At 42.1% G+C, this 23,747-nt stretch overlaps 1 protein-coding gene across 2 annotated transcripts in view; it reads right to left on the bottom strand.

Moving 5' to 3' along the window:
- UNC5D (unc-5 netrin receptor D) overlaps positions 1-23,747 on the bottom strand; it is a 603,667-nt gene that overhangs the window by 27,277 nt on the left and 552,643 nt on the right. For both annotated transcript variants that reach the window (XM_060136404.1, XM_060136403.1), the window contains 3 exons: positions 16,925-17,093; positions 15,021-15,248; positions 6,118-6,267 (listed from right to left, as the gene is read on the bottom strand). In XM_060136404.1, the coding sequence (XP_059992387.1) occupies positions 6,118-6,267; positions 15,021-15,248; positions 16,925-17,093 (547 nt within the window). The remainder of the gene's footprint in view (positions 1-6,117; positions 6,268-15,020; positions 15,249-16,924; positions 17,094-23,747) is intronic.

Here is a 23,747-nt window from a genome sequence, read left to right on the forward strand (position 1 = left end):
TCCCCAATACTGATGCTGAAAGGCAGCAAAAGATGTATCAAGTCTGGAAGTCTGAGTCTCTGAAGTGTGACTGGCGATGGACTCAGCAGGTGTTTTAAGACCAAAGGCCATGATTAGAATTCAATCTACCCACTTTGAGGAACTATGAGTTACCTAGTTATCCCTGAGCTCCAATCTATACACTTGTTGGTTTCCTCATTTTCTCTATAGGAAGTCTCACAGACCCTGATTTTGGATACTTGCTGGGGGGGGACCAGCAGGGAGGGTTGGAGTTTAGATTGTTGCAGACTTGAGTACGAGAGAGCCAGCTTTAGGGATTATGAAGGAACGAACTCACGCATTAAACCCTACCACACATCCCAGCAAGGGATGTAAGGGTGTCGTGTTTTTGTTTTGTTTGTTCTGAAACCTGAACCAAGGGAAAGGCAGTGGATCTTTGTCTCAAGAAGTAGAGACAGGGACTCAGAGAAGGTCTATATGTTGACACTGCAGACTTTCATCGACTTTATCCCCGTGCAGAATGTGCGCTGTTAGGAGGCAACTCTCTCTCCACCATCCTCAGTTCTCCCCTACATGGCAGGGGCTGGAAGCCTGAAAACTACATTTCACAGCTCTCTCCAGCAGGGAGTTCACATTTCCATTCTGCCAGTGAGAAGTACTTGTTTTAACCTCGGAAGGAAGAGGAGGGAGCAGAAGCCTCTTCCTCGCTGCTCCTCTGACAGCAGCGAGCAAACCCAAAGGGTTCAGCTGACAGCACATGTGAGGTTTGCAGGGGCTTCTGAGAGCCATCTGCTTCAGGGGACTTGTGTTTTCCTGCAATCACCAAACTTGCTGGTTTCCTTATATCACTAGTGGCTTTCTCTGCCCTTGGCTCTCCTAGGCTTTCCAAAGGCTTTCTAAGCACATAAATCCTTTGATTGCATTTCCCCTTGATTGAAATATCTTTTCTTGACCCAAACCATTCTCTAATGAAACACCAGTGGCTTAGAAGAAGTTCTCTTAGAAACTAAGATGAGCTGGGCAGCGCTGGAAGGTTCACTAGTGGGTTCCACAGAGAGGCTCTCATCCAGGGGCAACTCTGGGAGAAGCGTGACGCTAATGGTCACTAAGGAAGCACGTGGCTGCCGCACAGCTTGCTTACGCCACCAGCAAGACAGCACAGGTCCAGCCCACTTTCTTCCTAAACTGAGAGTTTTTCTTATGAGCTCTTCCCTCTCTCTCCTAGCAGCAGAAGGCACTTCGGATCGGCGTGGCCTCCCAGCAGCCTTTAGAGGAAGTCATTCCCTAAAACACTCAAAAATGACTTTTCACCTGCCCCCAATCCTATACCAGAGAAAACAGTAATAATACGTATTTACAAGGTCTGCCGTTTCTCCTCATTGTGTAATCCGACGCTTTTCACGCTCCTCCATGGTTTAGTAAACCACGGGTAACTCTCACTTCATATCTCAGCCTCCAGCTCTTGTGTCTCTGTCTCCTGAACTCTTCAAAACCCCCACCTGCTCACATATGCCCAACTGCCCATTTCTCTGTGGAGAACTCCAACAGCTACATCTTTGGGTTTTATTTCATTATCATCCATCACTGACATTATACCCCTAATCAATTATAAACATTATAAACAATTATAAACGTTATACCCCCAATCAACCAACAATTTTAGCTGGCCTTTCCCTTCTCAGACAGGTCTATCTCCTCCAATTTTTCTATCTCCACGCGTAATCTTCTCTGATGTCATCATAGCTAAGTAGGAGTAAAGTGTTCAGCAACCTTCCTATCTTCAGTCTCTACTACACGAGTTAATGAGGGGGTTGAGGCTTGACTGGGGAGGAAACAGGAAGCAGTTGCTTGGTATTCTTTAGGGAAGAGCTTATGGTCTTTTACCTGTAATCATGAGTTGGTGGGCGGGGGGGGCACTGATGTGACCACATCACTTGGGAACTCTGCTTTCATTACATGATTCCTCTGCTTGGGGGACCAGAATGGCCCCAGGATGCCTGCGTGATAAACACAGCCCCCTGGGACTTCCCTGGAGGCCCAGTGGTTAGGACTCCGCAGTTCTGCTGCAGGGGAACTAAGATCCCACATGCTGTGCGGCCAACAAAACAAAACAAAACAAACAGTCCCTTGCCTGGTCTTCAAGGGCTTCTTCCATCCTCCATCACCTCATCCTCACTCTCTCCAGTCTCAGTGTACAGGCCCTCAAACTCACTCCCTTCCCCAAGCCAGTACGTTTTGATAGAGTTACTCTGCACCATCCCCTTCAACGAAAGTAACTATAACAGAGGGCGCTACGGTTCACAGGTGTTTTTGCCTAACTAAGCTAACTAAGGAGGTTTTTGTTTTCTAAATCTGAAATTTGAGTCATTACAGTGTAATATCAATGTTTGCACTTCAGGGCTCTAGACAGAGCTGAATTCAAGGTCCAGATCTTAAACAAACCTACATTTTTTCTGCAGTAGCTTTGAATCCTAGGTAATGCTTACCTTCCTTAAAAAAAAAAAAAAAAAAAAAAAAGGCACTGACCACTTACTGAAAAGTATCTTCTGTGGTGTCCCTTGCTAAATTTTGTATATTTTCTCCTGAGAACACTGGAAAAACCCACCACAGAGATAATGTTTTCTTGCAGAAAGACGTGAGAATCAGCAAACAAAAAAATTCATATCTTTTCTCTTTCCATTCTACTGCACACAATCAAAACATTTTAAAAATCTGATATTGAGACAGTGTCAAAAGAATATCTTTTAATTGTTGAGTAGCAGCTACCAGTAGTGCTCAACAAAACACTGAAAAATAACAGAATTAGAAGCACTGTGATTAGTGTGTTTTCAGGGCAATCACCTTTGCTTTCATTTATTCAAAAAAAAAAAAAAAGGCAAAACACCAAGCTGCTCACTGAGCTGGGAGGAATTATGTGGAAAGTAATACAAGAGGACAAAGTGTAGCAAAGTTCTGGGTGTTTAAAGAATTCCGGAAATGTTTTCATTTTGAGTCCCATTATAATTAGTTTCCTAGCAGATGGGGACCATGTAAATCATATCCTAGCAGGAGACAGACACTGGGTTCTCCAAGATACGTAGCATGCTGTAAGACAAGCTGCTTTTATCCTACAGAGGTGACAGCCTGGCTTGGTGTTTTGTAGGATTTAGAAAATAAATTAATATTTTATCGCATGCTGTTTACTACAGCTTCTTCACCCCACAGGCAGCAAGGAATGAAGGAAACAATGATTAAGTAGCTCTCAGGTGCCAGTAACCTACTGAGAGCAGAGTTATTTCCCTCTAAAGGAGGGTTGCTAAGTCTTCCAAGGGGACAACAGCATATCACTAATTGTGGTAAAACCTTAAGAAAAGGGGGCATAATTAATTGTTTATTTTGGAAGGACTAGTGTTGTGGGCTTCATTTTTTTCTCTGAATCAAGGTTAGTGGGGACTATGGTAACCAGATCTCCTAAGAACTCACATACCCTTCCCTTTCACCCATCATACCTGGTTTCACAAGCAATAAGGGTTGTAGCCTAGCATTTTATAAACTGTCGTCCTCCAGAATCGAAACCAACAAGATTTAAAATCTAGTTGGTCCTAATATGTAGGCTCTCATCACATAGCTCTGGACCCAGTCTTGAACTCACATCATCCTAAAAACATCTCTTGGTTGGTGTCTGAGAGCGCAACTATTCTATGCACTAGATACCTCCCTGAGAAATTCCACCTTTCCCGGAAGAGAAAAGGAAGGTTTTTTTTTTAGGAGAGTAAGCTTTGGGTACCAACTGGAATATGTCAATTCCCAGATTCCTGATTTGAAGTTAGAGAAAGGGAGAGAGGAATAAGAAGACAAGAATACCAGAGGTCTTCTACCCACTGACTTGGAAGATGACAGGGACATTTACCAGTTGAAGGAGAGACCTATCAATGATGTCAGGAGTAGTGAGGTTTTCTGTCTCCACCCTAGTGCTCTGTGAGTTCTTATCCGCTAAGCCTTAACAAAAAGCCATTCTCTATTATCCACACCGAGTTTGTCAGCGCGCATGATGTTCTCCATGAAGTTCAAGCATTCTGAACACAAACCCTCCCCAGAGTGTGAGAATCTGATGCCTGGAGCAAACACAGCATGGCCATTAAGACAAGCACAACATGTAGGCGTACTGCTGGGGGTTCAGTGATCACAGGAGCAAAGAAATTGGTTCTAAGGGTGGTGAAGAGAAAGGAAGAATAGAGCAGAAAGCCATTTGTGGGGAAGAAAAATGAAGTGGAAATGAAAACTCAGTGGCAAGCCTCCTGGTGCAGAGAAAATTAAATTGTTTCTCAGCCTTCCAAGACTCTTTCAAATGATGCTCAATTACAGAAGGCAAATGCTTCTAGCTGTTCACAACCTCTATGTAATCCAACCCATCCTGGCAGTAAAGCTGGTTGGGTTTTCTTGCTAGCCAGTGCCCTTTGCCTTTGGCCGTCCCTGTTGCATCCTCTGGGGTGGGCAGGCATTAACCTCCACCAAGCCTTTTCTACCTGAGGCTCTCTTTGGAATCCCTGGTGTTGGAATTGTTGTTTAAGTGCCACTGAGAGGTTATGGTTCTTTCATTCTGATTTTTTTTTTTTTATCTGCAAGCATTAAACTTAATAGTTACTTTGGACTGAGTCACTTGTACCAGATCCAGTGAAATGATGCCCTTAAATCAATAAAGATTAATACACAGAGGAATTTGTATGACTCAAGGGTTTGTTTTAATAATACCCTGAAGTTCAATTTGGACTAGAAACTTTGAATACTGCTTTCTGGGAAACAGAGACACCTAGGTCTAGAACATCATAAATAATACACTTATTCATAGAAAACCTATCTCCATAAAAAAAAATATGGTAAAGTTTTCAAAAAAATTGTACAGGGCCCTGAGAGAGATTCTTGTTGCTTTGAATGTGCTAAAGTTATACATAGAGGGGGCAATTCCCAAGGTCATGAGAAATCTGAAAAGTAAATATAAAAATATGGCCTTAACCAATTTGAAAATTCTGAAGTTTAGAAGTGTAAGGTGTTGGTGGTACAACTTTTTTCTAACTCTCATGGCATGGTCAAGGTTTTTCTCTTTGAGATTTGGCTTATTTCCATTCTGACAAGCCGGTATATCTTGTGCATGGTTTTTAGAAAATGAATGCTGTAAAGGTGGAAAGGTCAAAGAACCACAAGGCTCTGCAGGTTATGCTGATGGGAAGAACAGAGAAGTCTGAAAGCGTCCTGTGAGTCCAGATCGATATGCATCTCCCAGAAGCTTACCCAGAGTGAGGGAAATGTCCTGTCACTTGAAGCACAGATGACTCTAGCTTAAGAAACGGTGGTAGACCAGCTGGCTGCTTCTGATGACAATACTTATCACTGGAAATTTTCATAGAATTCAGTGACAAGATCACAAGTTGATATCTTTTCGTGCTAAGCAACTACTCAAAATCCCTAAAAATGATCCAAGGAGACTCGTAAGTCATCCTGCAGTTTTTTTTTTTTAAAGTCTCTAATAATGAGGTGTGTGAACAATCATACGTAAATATTTTTATAGTTATAAAAAGATTCTAAGAGGCATTGACATTGCTTTGTTTTTCAGTTTGTGATTTCTTCCCATCTTGCTCAATTCATCTGGTAGCAAGCACTTCATATATACAGGACAGAATCTCTGGTTCCCATCTGGTTGGCCAGAGCTCTCTACAACTCAAAATGATCACCCTTAAAAGGTTTCTCCCTGACATCCGGTTCATTTGTACTTGAACAGGATTAAAACGGTGTCTCATAATGAACTGATCTGAATCAAAACAAACCCACAAACATCCTGCTCTAAGTTGTTAAATGACCACCTTCAACCTATCCCGAGTGGTGATTTAAGCAGGAGAGAGAAATGTCACATTACCTGACACACAAGCCACTTTTTCCCCCACGTGTTAGAAACCCATGGATTTATGACAATAGGTTTCATTCCCTGGGTGTAGTCCAAACTGTTACATGTCTGTGACAGTTCTGAAATTAAATCCATAGTTTTAGAGGAGGAGGAAAGTCAAGAGTACCTTCACCGGGGCTTGTGATCTACTTGCTGGTTAAAGCAAAGCTATTTCTGTCAGAAACCCATTTGGCCAGTACCTGGCATGCAGTGAATGGTTTAATTCTCCAGAGGAATGGGGGGATATCAAGGACAGAGATCTGAAGACTAAAGGTATTCCCTTTGAAATGCAGCAACTTTGGTTCTTCCAGGAGTTGTCCGCCTTGATGCCTTTCATCTGAAACCACTTCCTAGAGGGCAAGAAAAAGAAAGAAGCACAACAATAAAGTACCCAATTTCCTCCACGTTTTCCTTCCACAGATTCGTATACTCCCTCTCACGTGTCTCCCAGGAATCGACAAACAGCGTGATGAGCACGCTCTACTTTTATACCCCACCCCCATCCTTGCAAGGTCAGGACTAAGGGGCTACACACAGGCTGCTGAGAAATAAGGATCTGGACACAAAGAAACAATTGTTCTTCATTACTGTATTGTTGAGGCTTTTACACACACTGTGCCTGTCTTTAAAACTGGAAGACCTCCTTTGCCCCAGGCAAACTGTCATACTATTGAGTTTCCAGAACTGTGTGAATTTCATCCTGATATCGCCATAATCAAGGGATGTATTTGTACTTAACCTAACGCATCATCATATTTCATGAGAAAGGGAGACACAGCCCCTCCTCTGCTCTGGTTCCCTTGTTTGTCACTAACACAGGCATCATCCAATATTTATCCTTTAGCTCAAAATAAATGTTGCAAATGCATGTATCATGTTTATTTGTAGTAATGTTCACAGAAGTTATGCCAAAGGGCCAAGAAAAACTAAGTTGCCAAGTCAGTTTCAGCTCAGAAAAAAAAAGGAATCAAATTCCTGAGATAAATACTCCTTTATCTTTCACTGACAAATCTTTATATCTCATACAAACACAGTTCACATACATTCTATTAAGCAAACCATTTAACTGGTTTCAAATTTGTGGCGTTTAGAATCATCTCCATAAGACAAGTGAAATAATAGAACAGATATGAGTGCTATAAAATGTCAAACTACTGTAGGGGGTGAGGTTTTCAGTGTTAGTGGAGATGAAAGATTTCCCTAAATCCCCATTTAAAAAAAATCACCGTTAACTGACTTATAATTTCCTTGCAGAGCTAGGATAAATAGGAAAACTGAAATCCTTTAATGATGTCCTATAATCTTCCCAGAGTCTCAAAAAGGTTGTAAGAAGCCAAGCAAATAGGTTTATAAATACAATAAAACTTACATTTCAATTATCAGGGAGTGAAAACAGCTTCAGAAGTTATCTTTCCCATCTCTTGTCTATGTATAGATTAACATTAACGAAAATGTTTCTAAGAGGCAGCTTTCCAGCTTTTATCCTTCATGTACACACAAACTGTTAACAGGCTACTAGTGTCTCTTCTCAGGACTAAACGATTCCATTCCAGTGTCATTTTCTCCAGCTCTTGGGGTGTGGAAGGGGTGTGTCTTGGGGCCCTGAGTCAGCACTGAACTTGCTGCGATGATGGAAGTGGTCCATATCTGTGCTTTCCAATATGGTATCCACTAGCCAGAGTGGTTAGTGACTAAGGAACTAAGATTTTCATTTTAGTTAATTCAAATGTAGATACGCACACATGGTTGGCAATTACTGCACTGGACAGGGCGGTGCTAGATAATTCATTACCTTGTGGGTCTAAGCGTTGGACATAATAACACAGTGGTCAGTGTCTAGTGAGGGCTGCAAGCAGTGGAAGGAAAGAGGCAGGGTGGGAGGAAAGGGAATTAATGCCAGACGCTGACTTTAGGTCTTTACAGATCCTGGTCTGTTCCCTCTTTTGAGATTTAATGAGTGTCCAGTGGAGCAGTGCTTGAGCTGGGCACTGGGTGGACAGAAATGAAACACCAAGGAGCGCACAGTCTAGAGAGAGGGTCAGAACAGCAAGCATATGAGTATCATATAGTGTCTAACTATTACAAATATGTATATTCCCAAAGGTTAAGGCAAGACAGAGGGTGCCTAACCCAGATAGGCAGAAAGGCCAGGAAATGAATTGGGAAATTAATAGAGGAAGTGATATTTGAACTGAGCCTGGAAGTAAATATAGGGGCTACTCATGGGAAAGGGAGGGAGAGTGCATTCCAGACACTGAATGGGCTCTGCACAAAGGCACGGAGGCCAGACAGAGCTGGGATAGAAGGTTAGGGTGGAAAGTGTATGGCTGGAGGGGATGAATATTACAGGGCAGGGGCCAATCACGAATTCTCCCTTACCATGCTAGGGACTTGTATTTTTGTTTAGAGTAATGTTGTTCGGGTTTCAGGGAGTAGGAGAATTTTCTGAGGGTTATATATACTCAAGAGGGCCCTCATCTTGTAAACCAAAAATGGAAGCACAGGCTTCTCATCACATTTCTGCATGGTCTTGGGCAAGTCACTTAATCTTTAGGCTTCGGTTCTTTACTTGGGTTTACCCACAGCCAAGCAAAATCATTAGCATGGTAATATACTACCTGCTTTTTGCCATTCAAGGTTAGAAACAGGGACACATAAGAAATTGGCTTATTCAAACCATATTAAAGCCGTGGAATAACAACGATGTTGACTTGTCAAAGTATATTTGACTGGGTAGGCTCTCTGAAGTGTATCCCTGTTCTTTAAATCTGACTTGCCTGAAAGTACAGAGAAATAAACCGAGGTCAGGCAATGAAGTGACTTGTTCAAGGCCATGAATTACTTGGTGTAGAGCTAGTCTATTTTAATATTTAGAAACTACATAGCATCATCACACTCGAAGGGAACTTAAGGTAGTTAGTGATTTAAAACTTGATTATTTACAGAGGAAACCATGGAGACCCTCCCCCTTACCCCCAAGAAAGTGATTTGCCTGAAGCCATATGGCTAGTGACAGAGCTACTGTATCAGTACCTGTTCATGGTCTAGTAGTTTTGCTACTAGATTTCCCTGCATTTTCCTATACTGTGCTTGATTTTTTTAAGAGTCATGTGAAGGTCAGACTGCTATTAACATTGTCCCATAAGTAATTTTTCATTACTGCACGATACATGTAAAGATGACATAAGTCAGTCTGTTTTTCAATAAATGCTGGAGAGGGCGTGGAGAAAAGGGAACGCTCTTGCACTGTTGGTGGGAATGTAAATTGGTACAGCCACTGTGGAGGACAGTGTGGGAGGTTCCTTAAAAAACTAAAAACGGAGCTACCATATAACCCAGCAATCCCACTCCTGGGCATGTATCTGGAGAAAAACATGGTCCAGAAGGAGACATGCACCCCAGTGTTCACTGCAGCACTGTTTACAATAGCCAGGACATGGAAGCAACCTAAATGTCCATTGACAGAGGAATGGATAAAGAAGATGTGGTACATATATACAATGGAACATTACTCAGCCATAAAAAAGAATGAAATAGTGCCATTTGCAGCAACGTGGGTGGACTTAGAGATTGTCATACTGAGTGAAGTAAGTCAGACAGAGAAAGAAATATCGTATGATATCACTTATATGAGGAATCTAAAAAGAAAGGATACAAATGAATGTATTTATAAAACAGAAATGGACTCACAGACTTCGAGAGTGAATTTATGGTTACCGGGGAGTGGGGGGGTGGGCGGAAGGGTGGAGGGAAGGGATAGTTAGGGAGTTTGGGATTGACATGTACACACTGCTATATTTAAAAAGGATAACCAACAAGGACCTACTATATAGTACAGGGAACTCTGCTTAATGTTATGTGGCAGTCTGGATGGGAGGGGAGTCTGGGGGAGAACGGATACATGTACATGTGTGGCTGAGTCGCTTAGCTGTGCACCTGAAACTATCACAGCATTGTTAATCAGCATTGTTAATCCAATATAAAATAAAAAGTTTTTGCCCTGTGGTTATGTATACTATCTAAGCCATCCCTGAGGATATTAGGAATTTTTAAAATGGATATCCACTTAGAGTTATCACCGAGGAAAATGGTACCTCTTAAAGATTTCTGCTTTAGGGCCTCCAACTTAAATATAACCATAATTTATTTTTACTTTTGTTTTTTTGATTACTTTAATCTCCACATACTGAACCAGCTACATACAATTAACAGTGTCTTGTAACCTTGTACAAAATATTAAGCAATTATAGCTATTTTGTAACAAACCAATTACTTATTAAAATGAAGAAGCCCAATAATGAACTCATCACTGTATTTATATATTTGTAAAGGCACAACTGGCTTCAGAGTGCAAGCTTAAATCCCTCTCCAAATAGGATTAATTGTACTTAACGCAGAATTCCCAGTTACGCCCCTTAAACCTATTGTATTCCGCTCAGGGGCTGGGCCTAGACATTGTATTTTTAAATACTTCTCAGATGACGCGGATGTCCAGCCAGGTTTGGGAATCAGTGGTACAAACAACCCTGCTGAGCTCCTTCGGAGTCATTCACACGGACGCATCACCCCGAGAGTGGAATCTGATATCCATTTGACTTTTTCCTATCTGCCTCCTGTGTGATAAGGGCCCTTGGCTAAACCTCTGAGTCTACTGTTAAATTGATATCTGTGTTAATTAAAGTAGAAAGTAGGGTCTGGCTGGTTTCTTGTATATAAGATGCACCTAAAGGCTATGGTTGGTGGTTTTTCTGTCTCTTCTGTTTCATCATTTCACATTGGCGGTTGCTAGTCATCCAGGGCTAGGAGTTGTGGCCAGGAGAAACTTGTGCTTTGTGCCTCACTGAGCCATTTATGTTGATTTAATGAGACAGGCAGCGACATTCAGGTGTGCTTCAGGGATACTAAAACAAGCAGGCTGAATTTACATATTTATGAGACAAAACTGTTGAACTTAAGTGCGCACACACACACACACACACACAGAAGTTACGTCGCTGTGGTGTTTTCCTTTAACTGCTTTACGTGAATGATATTTTCCAAGGTTGTATTATTGATAAACACAAGAGCTACATCTGGAGGAAATCCTCTGAAATTAGATTCTAAATCTCCATTAATGCCAAGTAAGTAATGAGGACCCAGAGGTACTGAATAGCAGTGCTGGGAGAAATTGAGAAAAAAATTAGTTGTGTTTTTTTTTCCCCCTAAGATAGGGCAAGTGCTTAATTCCTTGCTTTCCCTATGTTAAGGTTTGTTTGAACTGTGTGTGTGTGTGTGTGTGTGTGTGAGAGAGAGAGAGAGAGAGAGAGAGAGAGAGAGAGAGAATGTAATAAAATACAATAACAAAAACCTAGGTCTTAACATGTTACAACTTTGAAAATATATCACCGTTCCTCAACCTTTAGTTTGAATTCATCAAAAGTGCCAATGTCAAACACAAACATAAAATTGCAGCTCTAATTATTACAGAAATACAGGAACAGGAAGGACAAGAAGTCATTGGTCCCTTTCTCACCTTAAGGCAGATGGCATTTGTATTTTTTTAAAAAAGCCTATCTGAGCGGATTTAATTTTCCATTGAGATGGTTTTAGATGTATTTATTAGAACATAGCTTCAAAAATCTGACACCAAATTAATTATGCCTTACCAAGGTGCATGAGGCATTTTGCTTTTGTGATTCAAAGAAATTGCTACTAGGATTCAGATGAAACATCCCCAGAGCAAATGGGAAGCAGCCCTGCAGGAGGCAAAGGAGGGCATGGCAAAAAATGAAGAATGTTTGTTTGATTACTAAAATCCTATAAAGGAATATTTTTGGTGAGGCCACTGTCTTGCCAGGTCCCCACCTAGTTCTAAGAGGACAGGAGAGTTGGGTCTAGAAGCTGCCCTTCTTCCAAGCACTTCCAGTGAGAAGGTGGGCTTTTGCGGGGACATAGTTTCCCAGGGAGATGGAAATGGCGTGAAAATGCAACCATGTCCTTTAACCAGGCTTCCTTCTTGGTTACAAGCCCAGGTCTAGCTGGGCTCATAGGTATCATTACTTTGAGCTATGAAAGATGTACTACAATAAATACAGCAACTGTCACAGCCACGCTTGGTCTCTATTTCCAAATCATGACGAACATTTTCATTACAGTGATAACGGAACAGAGGCAAATTCCAGGGTAGGCAATTTCTGCAGAAATGCTTCATGAAAAAAAAACTACCTATGAATTTTGATTAAGAAGTTAGGGTTCTATTTGAGTTAAAGAAGGTGAGTCATCACTGCATACAAGATGTTCAGCTCACACCACACAAGTTGGGAGGAGCGGATTTTAATGTGTGAAGTCTTTTAGAGGTTCCAAAAGTGTCCTGTTGCTACGGCTTTCTTCAAGTGGAACTGTTTTAGTGGGTTAGTAACTATATAATATTTCCCTCTAATTAAATACCATATATGAAGCCCTGAAAAAATATGACATAGATGATTTGGGATATGAAGGACGTTTAAATGAACCTGGGGAGGAGGTCCTGAACACATTCACTTTAGCAAGATAAAAATCCAGAAAGCAAGATTCCTTTCTTGCACAAAACTCAGAGACTAAGACCGCGGAGTAAACGGTTGTGTTCAGAAAAGCTACAAGTTATGTTCTAATCTTTCTGTGGGCCAGAAAAGTTATTCAACCAAGGCTGATGGTCTCTCAGAAGCCCAGGGGAGAAGCATGCCCTTTGCTGTTCACGAAAGCTGTCACATACATCCTGTCAATAACAAGTACAGCCCAGCTCAACTTTAAAATCCGCTTTATTTGACATAATAGGAGAGGGAAAGAATCACTGGAGGTAATCAGATTCCGATCAATGGGGCCAAAGATATCTCCACTGGAAAAAACATTTCTCTACAGCAAAATTAAAGAATTTTAAGAAATCTCTCTCAGGGATGAAATAAAGACATTTATATTCAATACGAGGGAGTATACCAGTTTCTCGAGCATTGATTAAGAAGGGTCTACTACCCACAGGGATGGATAGTGGTTTGAAAAGCTGTGGTTTGAGCCTCACTTTCATGAGTCCCACTGCAATTCAGCTGTTAACAGTTGAGCTCTTCTAGAATCTGAGAGCAGCGAATGGGAATGAAAATACATTATCTGCAAGTCCCTTAGAAGAAACTCCTTGGGCAAATGTCTAACTCACTGGTATATACATCAGCAGTGAGACTGTTATTCAAAGAAAATTCCAAACTGGTTATGAGGGCTGACTTCCTAGGCAGTTGTGATGAACAGATCCTCAACAGTAACCCTAGTTAGCAGTGGGTTACTCATATGAGCCCGGGAGATTGGAAACCCTCCCCGCCCTCTATGTTTACTCAGCTTTCAAAACCTGGCTGAGTTACTAAACATCCAACTTGTGTGATGGTGCATTTTACAACTATTCAGTGGCGGTAGGAACCTCAGTTTTCTTTCTGAAGTACAGTTGATTTACAGTGTTGTGTTAATTTCTGCTGTACCGCAAACTTTTTTTTCTTATTAGTTATCTATTTTATACCTATTAGTGTATACATGTCAATCCCCATCTCCCACTTCATCTCACCACCACCACCACACCCTGCTCTCCCCGCTTGGTGTCCATACATTTGTTCTCTACATCTGCGTCTCTATTTCTGCTGCCTTGCAAACCGTGTACTGCAAAGTGATTGTATATACATATATATATATATATATATATATATACACGTTGTTTTTCATATTCTTTTCCATTATGGTTTATCACAGGATATTGAATATAGTTCCCTGTGCTCTACAGTAGGACCTTGTTGTTTATCTATTCTATGTATAATAGTTTGCATCTGCTAATCCCAAACTCCCACTCCCTCCCTCCCCCCATCCTCTTGGCAACCACAAGTCTGTGAGTCTGTTTCTGTTTCGTAGATAGGTTCATTTGTGTCATATTTTTAGATTCCACGTACAAGTGATATCACATGTCAATGTATTATTTTTGATTACTGAATGTCAGGTATTTTATCTTGGAGAAATCCTCTGATTAGGGGGTCTCAGAAGCAGATGAAGAGTTTAAAATGCCATTCCTAGGATGAGGTTTAACTGCTTACACTGAAGTTTACAGAGAGGCACCCCTTATGAAAAAGGTCCCTTTTGTGAACAGCCAAGTATGAAGCGTGCCCTTTATAATGACCTGTGCTACTGAAGAGGTGGTCAGGGAAGATCTGGGCACATAGGTTGGCACTGTGTCACCTTCATTGCTTTATATTCAGGATTCAGGTCACTGTATCTCTTCTGTTGGTAAATAAGAGTTTTCCAGCTCAGTGTCTTAGAAGCTAGTTCCTGAGGAAAAGCTCTGCATCATGGACTTAATGATCCAGAACTGGAATAGCTGGCATCTGGGATGTGTCAGGAGAGCTATTTATATAAGGGCAGAGCTTACACAGGCACTTCTGCATTATCTTTGCTGCTATTAATAAACTTGCAGTCTTTGTGAGTAGCTAATTTAAAAGGAATCATGCATGATTAAAAGGACCAAAAATGGAAAGGAACCATCTCTGCCCTAGTAACCCTAAAAATGAATAGACTGTGTGTCCAGGATGTCACGTGACAGCCTGCTGAGAGGTATGCTTTATAATTGTTGTTCCCCAACTACAACCTTCCGGTGACCAAGCACTTTCCTTACTGCTCGCCGTACATCAAATAACTCTTGTTCCTGTGGTTCACGCCATTCTCTTTTCTGGACATGGTATCCCTTCCTCTTTTGCTCTTAAATCTCATTCATGCAAGAAAGTACCCTGAGGGTCCTCCAAAACTCTTCTCCAATTCCTCTCTTGCAATTGGGTCTCTGTTTTCTGAATCTCAACTATACTTCTAGTCAATTTTCTCGTTTAGCACACAGTGTTCCTTATGTGTTAATTTAACTCTTCTCTCGACTGGCAAGTATCTTGTACCCTCAGCACATTGTTGGACATATAGTAACACAGCTCTTGTTTCGAGAGAGGTTTCCCCATCTAGCCAGTGATGTGGGTTCATTTTCCAGACCCTCTGCAGTCAGATTCTCTATTGATACCGATCTTCAGGAAACCCCATGCTTTCATGACACCACAGGAAGAATTATAGAGAAAAGGCTGACCTGAAATGCACAAGGGGTATTGTCCACACAGTAGACCCTCAAGTTGTAGTCCAGAGAGTTACAGGACATGCAGCCAAAAACCGCAACCTTGAGCTGCTTCACGGCACAGTCTGTGATTGGTTCTCCGGTGAGGGCGTATGTCCCAAAGCTGTCTAGGAGCACGTGGCACGCAAAGGGGTCCAAAAGGCAGTAACAGGATGTGGATTCATCCTCCACCGACATCACTTCCTGTTGGGAAAAGGTCTGTTGAATTCTCTCAGCTTGGGAAATAAAATGTGATTTAACAGTCACTTTGCAAGGACATAACATTTTTTTTCAGAATATTTTTATTGAACTCATTTTCTCAAAATAACTGCTGACATCAGGAACTGAATGAATGGCTATATTCAGGGTGTTGGGATTCGATTTAGTAGATTATAACAAACGTCACTTTCAAAGTTCTCCAATTTTCAGTTAATTTGTTCAAGGCCAAATTAAAAACAACAACAACAAAAAACAGCCCTGAACATTAATATCAACGAGCAAACTTTTATGTTTTTATAAAGGTCTATTTCTGAAAACCTCTTTCCCTATCCTTAAGGTAATATTTATTTTCTTTCAAATATTTTTTCCTCTTTCATTACATCAAAATCATTCACGAGGGACCATTCAATAAATGGTTTGGATAAGACGTATCAGAATATTTCACCCTCCCTGAGAAGGTATGGGCGGCATGTGATAGGGCACGAATCTGACACCATCTGGATGTAAATGACAGTGCGGAAGTGCTGGGAAGAAAAACAAAGATGGTAAAAATCAAGGCAAAGCAAGACGTAATGGAAAAGAGAAAAAAACCTGGTCCCTTTAGGAAACCCATGGAACTTAACACCCCGGGAAATTTGCCTGTGGTTGTATCACAACTGAATAAATAGCAGAATACATTTTCAATAAAGAATAGCGACGAGTTTCAAGACACAGCCGGGCAGGGTAAATGTCATCCACTGACGCAACTGGGAATTTTCTTCTCCTCAAGAAACATGATTTTCCTGTGACTTCTTTTGCCTGAAGCACCGACTGGGGAGGTAGGATCCCAGGGCTGGACTAGGTCATTGTGTTCCAGCAAGATAATTCACCTCCTTTCATGCAAACGGACCTCAGACACCAAGGAATCCCAATCAGACAGACACATCAGAGGTTTCACTAAGAATAGTCATTCCGCTGCCATCTTTCTTTGCTGTGGCCGTCTCCCTCGTCCTTACTCTCCTCTTGTGGATTCTCATGCTGTCCCTTTTGTTCTCTCCTTGTACTGTTTCTTACATGTACTCATACACACAGGGCAGGATAGAATGATTTTCAATGCATTCATTAATTCATGAACATCTATTTAGCAGCTACTCTGTTTCTGAATACTTCAACATAGATTTGTTACAATCCCTATGATGGCAAAAACAGAGTGATTCCTTTTATGAATCCAGCTTGCTTGCCCTGGGCCTCTTCCCTAACCCCACAGAAGCCACAGAGGAAAGTCAGTTCAGACAGGGACATGGCCTGGGAACAAAGGCGGGAGTCACAGCCTTATGTACCAAAGGCAGATACACAGGGTACATGTCTATGAGGGTAATTACAACTGTATTCTAAAACCCAAAGAAAAAGCTCTGTATCCTCTCTTTTCCATATTCTCTCTCTCTCTCTCTCTCTCTCTCTCTCTCTCTCTCTCTCTCTCTCTCTCTCTCACATGCACCCTGCCCCAAAACACTAGCCAATACCTCGAGGATGCTGTGAACACTTGCCACCAACCCTCTGAAAAACAAGTAAGTGCTCACAAATTTCACAGCTGACTTGTGTGAAGAGAGGGTAAAAGTTAAATCCATTCCACGGGTGGAACCCAAACCCCGTTTTTTAAAAAAGAAAGACTCAGGTCTCACCTCCCACTTGCCCTGCTGGGTCCTCTTCTTTAAATGGATATTCCAGTGCTCAGAACTGACGTCTGCACAGTGTGGAATGGTCAGGGCAAAGGGAGTGGTGACAATCATGTCGGGGGGACCACAGGTGACTTCCGGACTCAGGAGCACCTCTGAGCCATCTGACTGGAGGCTGTACGGTTGGGAAAGGATAAAAGAGAGAAGCATGTAAAGGAGCGGGGCATATCTGAATGATAATTTAGTTGCAGGTTTAGCAAAATCCTTTCCCGGGACTCCCTCCTGAGTAACACCACCTCCTGGAGGATGGCTCTTCTAGACCACAGCCATCTATCCTGAACTGCTCAAGCACACAGGCTGAGGTTGAGCCTAGATTTCAAATCTAGATTTTGAAAAACAAAATGACAAATGCTTCTTCAGTAATACAGGGCAGAGCAGGAGAAAGCAAAGACCTGGCCGGCGGGTCACACACCAGCTGCTGAATCCTTATTCTCACTGATAACGTTATCAATGACCAAAGCCAAGGACCTCATAGAAATGACCGATCTAGTAATCTTACCATCATCACACTCCTTTCTCCCAACAACACATTCTATAAATATGTTTAATGCTACTTAGCAACAAAACAAATTATTTTTGTAAACAAAGCAAGACTTCAAATGCACCAGGATTGAGTATGTCTCTTCTGGTTTTGAAAACATTTATTTTCTGCCAATGCACAAATACACAAGTTATATAGCAAGAGCACAGTAGACAGTTGTAATCGGCATAATCAAATACATAAATATATATGATGTTTCATGTTTTTCCTATTTTAGCTCTAAATTTAAAATCATTCTACCTAAACCTGGTGTTCAGATTTTTCTGTATTGTGAATAATTTAAAATAGGAAGGCAGAGCCACGAAACAGATCAAAGAAATTTAACTAAAAGGAAATACCACCTTACTGAATGCCTCCCTCTTCCATTTTTGCGTCTTTTGTTTTTAATCTCTGCCCCAAAGAGTAAAATGGGGTAGTTCACAGGACAGCAATCAGTGAGAACCCAGAAGTCTCCTCATTTTCCCCAACTGCTCATATGTTTTTGAACAAGCCAGTTGATTTTTCCCCCTTTATTTTCACTTGTAAGAAATATACTGATATAGAATATAGTCCATAAAGCAGTTTAGGACGCTCAGATGGACAGTGGAACATGAGAGCTAGGACTGGTATTATTACCTAAGCTTTCTCTCATCTCACCTAGGAAGGACATTTAAGAAATGTCATCCTTGGTCAAAAAAGCAGCCCTTTGAGCAGGATGGAATCAGTACCGAAAGATACTACCTTGTCTGTGATCTTGTGTGAACAAACAGGTTTTCTATGAGCACGCCTAACATGTTGTTAATTTCTGAATTGCTTTTGATGACAGGACACTGCTTGTTCCCTCTCCAGTTGGTCATGGCCACACTTTAGCTCATTATCTATAATTCACTGTTACCATAAAAGGCACGGCCTATAAGCTAGAAGGAGCATCTTGTATCTACTGTATCTAAATTAGACCTGAACACCATCACAGCGTCTTCCTCCCTCCCCAAGAAGCACTGGAGCTGCCCTCTGAAAATTCAGCCTTCCACGTAGGCAAACCAAAGTTACCAATTCTTCCCATACAGGCAAAGCACAGACTAAACTGAAAATGTCTTTTATGCATTTATATGTCGAAGCAGGGCAGGCAAGTCGGGGAGGTGGGTGGGTTTGGAAAGTCCTGTATTAGCAATGACAAATGCTCTATGAACAGCCTAGAACGCTATACTTGAGGTTTGAAAAAAATGTAAAATTCCAGCGTAAACTGTACCCAGCACGAGGTGGCAGCTTGCGTGTGGATGCCTGCCAGCGGCCACTGGAGAGGGTTAAGTGCTTTCTGTGTAATTGCCGCCTGCATCCTTCACAGACAGGGATTGCAGGGGTGCTTCTGAGTGACCAACGACAAGCTCTCCTAAAAGAACTATTTAATCGCTTTCAGAGAATGATCCCCCTTGTTGAACATATTATTCAAACATATGGGAATTGGGGGAATTATTTAATGCCAAGTGAATGGAAAGTAGCTAATTAGGTGAACTCTCACACTCACTGTGAATAGCAGGGCTCCTTTCGGTAATAATGTAAGCAGCATTAGGAGTCGGAGGTGGTGCCCATGGAAACTTACGTGGGGACTGGGATGGGGCTTTGCATTAAGCAGCCGTTGGGCATTTCCGGAAGTGCAAAGGAAGTAAATTAAGACATATCTAATCCTCCTACCGTGAAAAGGGTGTCTGTGCACGTAGGTCTCTCTCTGGTGAAGGAACAAAATTTAATCTCTCCGTTTTTTTCCCCCGACAATTAATAATAATTTGCCCTTTTCTGCCACCTTCTATCTGTGGCAATCAGGGAGATTTACAGATATTGATTAAAGCGCTCCACACGCCTGTGTGGGCAGGTGGTAACAATATAAGGTCACAGAAAAGTCAATCAAAGGGATGGCAGCCGAATCACCACAGATTTCTGACTTCCAGGCTCCTGACCCCCGTGAGCAGATGCACTTTGCTTCTCTGTTAGCACTAGGAGATTGCTGGTCGAACTGCTGGCTCTTGTGACATCCCAAGTAAAGATGGAGGAAAAGATGTAGTGTGTAGCCATGAATACAGACCTAGGACATCTAGGGACAAGATAGCTGAGGAGAGGAGGCTTTAATTGGGCAAAACCAAAGATTTGGGAGGAAAGCATGGATGGCATTTAAGTTTGCCCACATTACATAGTATATGCCAAGGAAGTATTCGTGCTCTTGCTAGGTGTTAAAAAAAGAAAAAAGGCAACACATTTTTCTAAAATTGCTGTGAGCTAATAATAACTGGGAACTAATAAGAGCAGCGATTTCAGGACCGTGATATGAACAACGTCAGTGCATCACACACCCTCCTGTGTGAAAAGTCTGCTGGCGTGAGACTTTTGCTATTTAATTTTTTCATTGTGTTCCCACCCCCCCCAGCCTTTTTCTCCATATATATGCTGTGCATGTTTACGAACGCTTACGGATACAAAAAGATCAATCATTTGAGAGCCAGGTCTGTGTAAGCAGGTGGCTTGTTGAGTAACTATATGGAAACATGGTTGTGAATTCAAACTTCTGCTCTCGCAGTGCAGCTGGGAATTCTGGAGAAAATTCTGCCAGCTTTGCAGCTCTGATGCCCCCAACCACAAAATAAATATACGTGGCAGGAAAGGGTGCTGGTAAAGGGCCTGGGAGCACCTTGCCTGGGAATCTGGCAAGACAGAAAGCCCCACGTGACTAACCCTGTTTAGTTACCGGCAGGGGAAACCAAGAGGAGCCGCAGAGAACACAGAATGTGGATGAAAAGAACATTCTTGTGTCCTCACTGTGCTCTTTGTGGCATCATCCCTGATATTACACCCCTCGTCTGACTTTTTCTGTGGCATGAAAACCAGACACGGTGGCAGAAGGGAAAGCCTTTCGGCGCCTCACTTGCCTCCCATGCAACGTAACACCTACTCTAAGATTGTTCTAGAGTTAAACGAAGTTAAGCCTAAAAAGCACCTAGTGTGTGCTCCATGCATAAAAGTTCTGCTTCTCAACTCTGAACTCCCACCTCTCCTACCTTTTTATGAGTCTTATTTCTATAGCAACTGTGTTTTTGAGATGGCCGCTTTATTCACTAGATGGTTCTTATCTCAGCACGTGCCTTAGGGATGTGCACTATAAGAAATGAAGGCACCTTGGTAGTGCTTTCATGCTTCCCTTCCATGGTCTGTCCTCAACTCATGATATTGAGTTGAGGAATCCCACTAAAAATGCCAGCTTGTTCCCCCTCGAGGAACTGCAGGTGTTTCTGCTGCTCTGGAATTTTCCTCCAGACGTCCCCATGATTATCTCCCTCGTGCCCTTCAGACCTTTGCTGCAATGACACCTACTAACAAGGCGTTCCCAAATTATGCCTAAGCCGTGGAACTGCAACGTTCCTACATCTAAAGCTGATCTTTGTTTTTCTTTTTTCTCTTTCTTTTTTTTTCCTGCGGTACGTGGGCCTCTCACCGTTGTGGCCTCTCCCGTTGCGGAGCACAGGCTCCGGACGCGCAGGCTCAGCGGCCGTGGCTCACAGGCCCAGCCGCTCTGCGGCATGTGGGATATTCCCGGACTGGGGCACGAACCCGTGTCCCCTGCATCGGCAGGCGGACTCTCAACCACTGCGCCACCAGGGAAGCCCTGTTTTTCTTTGACTTCACACTCATTGCCCTCCAATGCACTATACCATTTGTTTATTTTTCTCTTCCACAGACTGAAATGTAAGCTCTATGAGGCCAGGGATTTTTTTTTTTTCTGTTTTGGTCATTGTTGTACCCATTTCCTGCACCCCAGTGCCTAATATAGGCCTCAAGCACTCACAGATATTTGTTGAAGCAAGCTTAGGAGCCAGTGGTTTCCACTGATCAAATCTAGAACATCTTGAGCATCAAAGTGAATAATGGTGGTAAAGGATGATAACCCACTGAATAACATAAGAACCCATGAAAGATACAGATAAATGAATGGATGAGTGGGAAGGGAAAACTCTTCCGTACAATAGGAAGCCAACGAATAAATGTAGGAAGTCATCATTTGACAACCAATCATATTAATAACTGACTCAGTTAAGAATTATGAACGGGATGCTAATATAATTGGTGAAATTTTTAAGAAAAGAACTATTTATGTGGTTTCAAAGTATCTTCCCACACTTATTAATTACAAAGGGTAAACATGACTGTATACTTGAGAACCCTGGCAGACACCACCTAACCCAAGTTATCAAAGTTAATCTTGCCAGTAATGGGATGAATTTTCAGGACATACTTGCCGATAAGAAAAAGTGAAAAGAACTCAGCATCGCTTCTGTAACGTTCCTGCCAATAATACATAACCTGAATCTAATCAAGAGAATTATCAGACAAATACCAGCCCAAACTGAGGGACATTCTGCAAAATAGCTGATGTGCACTCTCAAAAGTAGTCAATATCATGCACTAGAGACAGACTCAGGAACTACTCCAGATCAAAGGAGACCAAAGGCATGTGACAACAAAACGAAGTGAATGGAACTGGATTTTCATTTGCCATAAAGGACATTATTCAGATAAGAGGTGATATAGGAACCAAGTCTGCAGAGTAGATAATAGTATTGTATCAATGTTAATTTCCTGACTGTGATAATTGTGCTGTGTTTATGTAAGAGTTTGTGTTTAGAATATACACACTGAGGTATCTAGGGGGAAAAGGGACATCTTGTTCACAACAGTTAAAAAAATATATGTGGATGTGTATTTATTAATTCCTCTCTCCATATGTGCATGTCTCTCTCCATGCACATGTGGAGAAAGAGTAGAACACGGTAAATGTAGTAAAACGTTAACATTTGTGAATCTGGATGTGGGAGAACTGGGAACTCTTTATACAGTTGACCCTTGAACCACATGGGAGTTTAGGGGCGCCAACGCTCTGTGCATTCGAAAACCGTATCCGTGGTTCCACATGCGTGGATCCAACCAAGCACAGGTAGCAGTGTTTACTATTAAAAAGTGAACCCAGCCAGTTCAAACCCGTTTTGTTCAAGAGTAACCTGTACTATTCTTGCCACTGTTCCTTAAGTTTTAAAATTTCGTCAAAACAAACAAAAAAAAATGAATGAATGAATGAATGAAGAGAGGCCCAGGGAGAATCTGTCCGGAACTCTTAAAATGAAGTCAGCAGGGTCGCTGACAGCTGCACACAATGTGTGGTGGAGGTGATGAACGTTCTGCACTTGGTGGTGGTGAGGTCACGGTCCAAACCTTGGCACACCGTGACTCACATTCTGCAGTGCCAAGGTCACAACATAAGGTCACGGTGAAGGTCAGCTACAAGGTGGCAAGTGCTAACCACGGCAGGTCTGGAGGTGCATCTGGGCGCATTTTGCTTTTGCTCTCAGTATCTCTTGACCTGACCCTAGGCTTGTAGCGTGTCACTCTCTTCAAGGAAAACAATCAGCTCCATATTTAAAGACGAGATTTTCACTGTTGTCGTCGGCCATGCTGTGCTTGGTAATTATCGTTCCCTCCTTTCCTCCTCGTGGTCCGTATTATAGATGAACGTAGGTTTGATCACCTCTTCCCAGAGCATCACTCAGGAATGCGGGCAGGAGAGTAATGATAGTTTTACTATGCCAGGCCCTGGGTCGATCCATAATTAAAGCATATTTTAATGGAATAGACATAAAAGGCCGATGGATGGAAGCCGTACTTAGTTTTAAAATTGGAGCTCTGAAAGCAAGCTGGCTCCAGCCTCCTACAGTTTTGGGCCTGAGATGACACAGTTTTACTATTATTATTCTCTTTTTCTCTTTTCATTGAAACCCTGGTACACTGACCTAGAGTGCTAACTTTGCTGTGGATAAAAATCAGTTTGCGGTTTATGATTTCTCATTTTACTCAAGTCAAGATACCTGTCTCACTCTGCAGCTCTGACCAGATCTTTGAGATCAGTCCCAGGAAACGATAATCACAGACTCTCTTGGAGATATGGGCCCTTTAGAAGGCAGCGTGGCTCATCAGTCCATCCCAATAGCATGACTAGGTTTCCTGGGGGATTTCTCTCTAGTAACTGCTATGTGTGATTTAAGAAAATAGACTTCTGGAAAGGGAGAATAGGGGATCAGGAGAATAGAGGAGAAAAGAGCGAAGCTGAGCAAAATCTCTTCATCACAATTGATTCCTCTTTCAGTCTTTAAGTGGCCCTAAAACTGTAACGTGGTTTCAAACTCCTTGGGTAGCTTGTTTACAGTTATATTC

Source organism: Lagenorhynchus albirostris, chromosome 21, assembly GCF_949774975.1.
Source record: "Lagenorhynchus albirostris chromosome 21, mLagAlb1.1, whole genome shotgun sequence".
NCBI lineage: Eukaryota > Metazoa > Chordata > Mammalia > Artiodactyla > Delphinidae > Lagenorhynchus > Lagenorhynchus albirostris.